The sequence below is a fragment of the Mesoplodon bidens genome (assembly GCF_964165515.1).
Source record: "Mesoplodon bidens genome assembly, chromosome: X".
Lineage (NCBI taxonomy): Eukaryota > Metazoa > Chordata > Mammalia > Artiodactyla > Ziphiidae > Mesoplodon > Mesoplodon bidens.
In genome coordinates this window covers 82142935-82149214 of record NC_138163.1, presented here as the reverse complement: position 1 = coordinate 82149214, position 6280 = coordinate 82142935, and the positions used below count along the sequence as shown (strand labels likewise).

Here is a 6280-nt window from a genome sequence, read left to right as displayed (position 1 = left end):
AGACTTTTTCCCTGGACTCCCTCCGGGCTAGCCGTGGTGCACTAACCCCCCCTTCAGGCTCTCTTCCTGCCGCCAGCCCCAGTCCTCTCCCTGCGCTCCGACTGAGATACTCGAGCCTCAGCTCCCAGCCCCGCCCGCCCCGGCGGCCGAGCAGACAAGCCTCTCGGGCTGGTGAGTGCCTGAGGGCACCGATCCTCTGTGCCGGAATCTCTCCGCTTTGCCCTCCACACCCCTGTTGCTGTGCTCTCCTCTGCTACTCTGAAGCTTTCCCCCTCTGCCACCTGCAGTCTCCGCCCGCGAAGGGGTTTCTAGTGTGTGGAAACCTTTCCTCCTTCACGGCTCCCTCCCACTGGTCCAGGTCCAGTCCCTATCCTTTTGTCTCTGTTTATTCTTTTTTCTTTTGTCCTACCCAGGTATGTGGGGAGTTTCTTGCCTTTTGGGGGGTCTGAGGTCTTCTGTCAGCGTTCAGTAGGTGTTCTGTAGTTGTTCCACGTGTAGTTGAATTTCTGATGTATCTGTGGTGAGGAAGGTGATCTCTGCATCTTACTCTTCCGCCATCTTCCTCCGGGGTCCTTCTTATTCTTTTTTAGTGTGGCAGACGAGGGTGGGAGTGCGCGCCACGTGAGAGTGGGAGGCAAGGGGGGCAGGCCGGGGAGAGGCGCAGGAGCCTTTGCAGCCACGCACGCCTCCTCTGTCTTGTGTGCTTCGCGCGGTAGAGCGGGCGCGTGGCAGCGGCAGGGATTACTTTGCTGCTAGTTTCAGTTCGCGGCAGCGGCGGAGGCAGTAGCACTATGTCGGCGGAGCAGTTTGGCGGGGACGGGGCGGCGGCGGCCGCAACAGTGGCGGTAGGCGGCTCGGCGGGCGAACAGGAGGGAGCCATGGTGGCGGCGGCGCAGGGGGCAGTGGCGGCGGTGGGAAGCGGAGCCAGGGCCGGGGGCGGAACCACGGCCGGAGGCACCGAAGGAGGCAGCACCGAGTCGGAGGGGGCGAAGATCGATGCCAGTAAGAACGAGGAGGATGAAGGCCATTCAAACTCCTCCCCACGACACTCTGAAGCAGCGACGGCACAGCGGGAAGAATGGAAAATGTTTATAGGAGGCCTTAGCTGGGACACTACAAAGAAAGATCTGAAGGACTACTTCTCCAAATTTGGTGAAGTCGTAGACTGCACTCTGAAGTTAGATCCTATCACAGGGCGATCAAGGGGTTTTGACTTTGCGCTATTTAAAGAGTCGGAGAGTGTAGATAAGGTCATGGATCAGAAAGAACATAAATTGAATGGGAAGGTGATTGATCCTAAGAGGGCCAAAGCCATGAAAACAAAAGAGCCTATTAAAAAATTTTTTGTTGGTGGCCTTTCTCCAGATACACCTGAAGAGAAAATAAGGGAGTACTTTGGTAGTTTTGGTGAGGTTGAATCCATAGAGCTCTCCATGGACAACAAGACCAATAAGAGGCGTGGATTCTGCTTTATTACCTTTAAGGAAGAGGAACCAGTGAAGAAGATAATGGAAAAGAAATACCACAATGTTGGTCTTAGTAAATGTGAAATAAAAGTAGCTATGTCAAAGGAACAGCATCAGCAACAGCAACAGTGGGGATCTAGAGGAGGATTTGCGGGAAGAGCTCATGGAAGAGGTGGTGACCAGCAGAGTGGTTATGGGAAAGTATCCAGGCGAGGTGGTCATCAAAATAGCTACGAACCATACTAAATTATTCCATTTGCAACTTATCCCCAACAGGTGGTGAAGCAGTATTTTCCAAATTGAAGAATCATTTGAAGGTGGCTCCTGCCACCTGCTAATAGCAGTTCAAACTAAATTTTTTGTATCAAGTCCCTGAATGGAAGTTTGACGTTGGGTCCCCCTGAAGTTTAATTCTGAGTTCTCATTAAAAGAAATTTGCTCTCATTGTTTTATTTCTTAATTGCTATGCTTCAGAATCAATTTGTGTTTTATGCCCCGCCCTCCCCAGTATTGTAGAGCAAGTCTCATGTTAAAAGCCCAGTGTGACAGTGTCATGATGTAGCAGTGTCTTACTGGTTTTTTAATAAATCCTTTTGTGTAAAAAAAAAAAAGAAAAAGAAAAAGAGGGAGAGGACTCAAATCAATAAAATTAGAAATGAAAAAGGAGAAGTTACAACAGACACCACAGAAATACAAAGCATCCTAAGAGACTACTACAAGCAACTCTATGCCAATAAAATGGACAACCTGGAAGAAATGGACAAATCTTAGAAAGGTGTAACCTTCCAAGAGTGAACCAGGAAGAAATTGAAAATATGAACAGAACAATCACAAGCACTGAAATTGAAACTGTGATTAAAAATCTTCCAACAAACAAAAGTCCAGGTCCAGATGGCTTCACAGGCGAATTCTATCAAACATTTAGAGAAGAGCTAACACCAATCTTTCTCAAACTCTTCCAAAAAATTGCAGAGGAAGGAACACTCCCAAACTCATTCTATGAGGCTACCATCACCAAAGATACTACAGAAAGATACTATACAAAGATACTATACAAAGAAAATTACAGACCAATACCACTGATGAATACAGATGCAAAAATCCTCAACAAAATACTAGCAAACAGAATCCAACAACACATTAAAAGGATCATACACCATGATCAAGTGGGATTTATCCCAGGGATGCAAGGATTCTTCGATATACACAAATCAATCAATGTGATACACCATATTAACAAACTGAAGAATAAAAACCATATGATCATCTCAACAGATGCAGAAAAAGCTTTTGACAAAATTCAACACCCATTAAAAAAGAAAAAAGAAAAGAAAACCACAATTTCCTCAGGATATATATCCAATAAATCAACACTATAGTTATATTACTGCTCTTTTCCATTTGGCTATATACACACTAGATTAAACTATTTTACATGTGTGTACAAGCCCTTACTTTATGGGTACATTTTAAAGTGTAAGAAATATATTTTTGAAATAAAACAAATACAGGAGTTTTCATGGAAACAAATGCTTTAGCAATATTTATTAAGCTTCACAACACCCTTGTGACACACAATATTAGTTCCATTTTGCAGCTGAATGAACCAATTTAGCAGTTAAGTGATTTCTAATATTTCCTAGATTGGTATTAAAAATGAGAGTAAGGGGATGGGGAGAAAAGAAATTTGACTTTCAGTTCTCTGCTTTAGTTACCATACCATATTATCTATGGGACATTCTGATAACCACAAATAATGTATTAATATGAGCCTCAGGTTTTCCAAAAAAAGCTTAAAAAGTAAAACAAAGATCACTCACCATAAAATTGGTATTCCAAGGGAGGAAGTCAATAAAATTTTGGTGAACTGGACTAAATTGAAGCCATTACTTTGAAGTACTCCTTTTACTTTTACTTTTTAAAAGACCCACAGCTACCAACTGAGTTTTCAGCTTGCTAACAAGGATATATTGCTGGCCTACATACATTATAATGGCCTCATTGTAAGCTCTATTTCATAGAGGTCTCTGTTGGTACATTAAACCTTCTACTTCCAGTTTTTAAAATAATCAATGAAAATGGAACTTCTGCAACAGTGGTATTAAGGAGCTCTTGGACCCCCTCTCCCCAGTGAAACAACCATTTGCCTGGAAAAACCATTAAAACAACCACTTAAGGTCTCTGGAAAGTGTCCTAAGGGCATACAGCAAATGGAAAAACATTTATTTTTAAAAAATCAACTGAATCTCAATAACAACAGTGGAAGTCTGTGGCATTTGAGCCATGACCTGTTCCTATCCACACCACCTCCATGTCATGGAAGCTACTCCAGATGAGTGCTGTCAAGAAAGTAGGAATTCGGGAGTGGGGTAGGGAGATGAGTGAAATATGTGATGGAGATAGAGAGGCACAAACTTCCAGTTATAAAATAAATAAGTCACGGGGACATAATATACAGTATAGGGAATATAGGCAATAATACTATAATAACTTTGTATGGTGAAAAGTGGTAACTAGACTTATCGTGGTGATCATTTTGTAATATACAAAAGTATCAAATCACGATGTTGTACACCTGAAACTGATATAATGTTGAAAGTCAACTTTAATTTAAAACAAAAATAAACTGGGAGTTCCCTCTCCCTCCAGGTCCTAGACTCAGGCTGCCAGCCACTCTCATCTTTCCCAGATCTGTGTTGCAGAAGTGCTATTATTGGCAGGCATAACGAGAGGACTGGGTCTTCCTTTCCCCACTCAGTTCTCACTCTTACGGTAAGGGCTCTACCCCAGGGGTAACAGCTCAAGAATACTGGGACCCTGATCCCCTTCACCCAGGCTGGCTCATTTGGCAGAGGATGCAGGACAGGAGGGCATGCTAAGTAGATTAGGGGTTACCATCTCCCCAACATCTACTCATATAGTAGGGGTGTCACTGCAAGAGTAGCTGTCATGCTCCTGCCCCCAGCTGCAGCAGTGTGCCAGTTTCCACCCAGGGGAAGAAGTGGGCAACAAAGAAGAGCTCAGCATTTCTGCCTAAGGGGAATGACTTTATTTGGAACAGAGCAAGGAGAGATTCCTACCTAAGGGCATAGTCAAAAACAATGGAGATCTTGCTGGTGAGCAATTAAGAAGGGGCTGGTACCTCCAAGATAGTAGTAGCAACAAGTGAAATAGCAGACAAGCCAGAAGTTTGAACAGAGAGAACCAGGGAAAGAGACAAGAAGAACAATCCTAGGGTCACACTCATCCCTGGGGATACAGAAGGCTATACATATGTTCTAGGCTGCACCCTCAGGAACAATCAGAGGGAAATGTGGGACTAGAAAGCATTCCTCAAGGCATACACAGATCCATCAGGAAAGAGCCTTGAGCCTGAGTGGCTCAAGGAGCTTATCAGAACCTCTGACCAAACATGGACTGAAAATTAAGCTATTCTGATCCAGGGGTGACAGTAAGGAAGCGAAGCTTAAAAATCAAATCACACTTCCAGTTTATGGCTCCACATGTAAGGAGCTTGGAAGTCACAACTCCATCCTAACAAGTAAAAAACTGGAAAGACTTTTAAAAATCAACAACTCTTCTTGGATCCAAAAGAGAGGTGAGGACACAAGGCAAACCACTACCCCCAAGATTGGGGAGATAGGCAAAAATACAAGGAGTTGACACTTAGCACAGGAGAGATTCACAAGTAAAAACTACCAAGGGCACCACTGCTAGGGCAGGAAATTGAGAACTGTAGTTGACAGACTGCTGGAGGTTCAGTGTGGACAAGTCTGAGAGTTAAAACTCCAAGAGGACATAGTTACAGGGGGACACCCACAATATCATCAGATTAATCTCCAGGAGCTCAACCAGATTCCCACAGTAAATATCATAGAAAAATCCCCTTGGGCTTTGGCAGGAAAAGGTAAAAAGGAACCATTTTGAAACAGCCCAAAGCGATCTGTTCTTAACAAGGCCTGCCCTAGTGAACCAGGGCCTAACCTCCTGGGGTATTATCAGAGACTAACTGACCTGGGGAAGAGAAATACTCAACCCCAGTCTACGCTAGCCATTTCTGTATCACCTAAGAGGGGAGGAGAAAAATGAGAAACGTGTGTGAAGTTCACAGTTCAGAGGCAGAGACTCACGAAAAGACTGAAAACTAGTCATAGGACTACTGGCCTCTCCCTCCTCCACACCTAGCCACCACATTACTAAAGGCCTATTTACAGTAGTTCCATTTACCAAGTATATCAAATCCCATTACCAAGAAAAAAGTACAAGGCATACCAAAAGGCAAAAAACACAATTTGAAGAGACAGTAAGCATCAGAACCAGACATGGCAGTGATGTTGGGATTATCAGGCCAGGAATTTAAAATAACTATGATTAATATGTTAAGGGTTCCAATGGATAAAGTAGACAGGCAACATAAGCAGAGAGCTGGAAAGGCTAAGAAAGAAGCAAAAAGAAATGCCAGAGATAAAAAACACTGTAACAAACATGAAGATTGTCTTTGATGGACTTTTTAATAAACTTGACATGGCTGAGGAAAGAATCTATAAGCTAGAGAATCCTTGAAAACAGAAAAGCAAAGAGAACAAAGACTGAAAAAAACAAGAAGAACAGAATGTCAACGGACTGTGGGACAACTGCAAAACGTATAATGTAAGTGTAATGGGAATACCAAAAGAAAAAAGAAAGGAACAGAAGACACATTTGAAACAATAATGACTGAGAATTTCCCCAAATTAATGTCCAATACCAAACCACAGACCCAGGAAGCTCTGAGAACACCAAGCAGGATAAATACCAAAAACTATACCTATGCA

At 43.4% G+C, this 6280-nt stretch overlaps 1 protein-coding gene across 1 annotated transcript; it reads left to right on the top strand.

Moving 5' to 3' along the window:
- The first annotated feature begins 769 nt into the window (after positions 1-769).
- On the top strand, positions 770-2028 carry LOC308609599 (heterogeneous nuclear ribonucleoprotein D0-like). Its single transcript, XM_081223317.1, has one exon. The coding sequence runs from the start codon at positions 792-794 to the stop codon at positions 1710-1712; it is 921 nt and encodes a 306-aa protein (XP_081079443.1). The 5' UTR covers positions 770-791; the 3' UTR covers positions 1713-2028.
- Positions 2029-6280: the final 4252 nt, after the last annotated feature.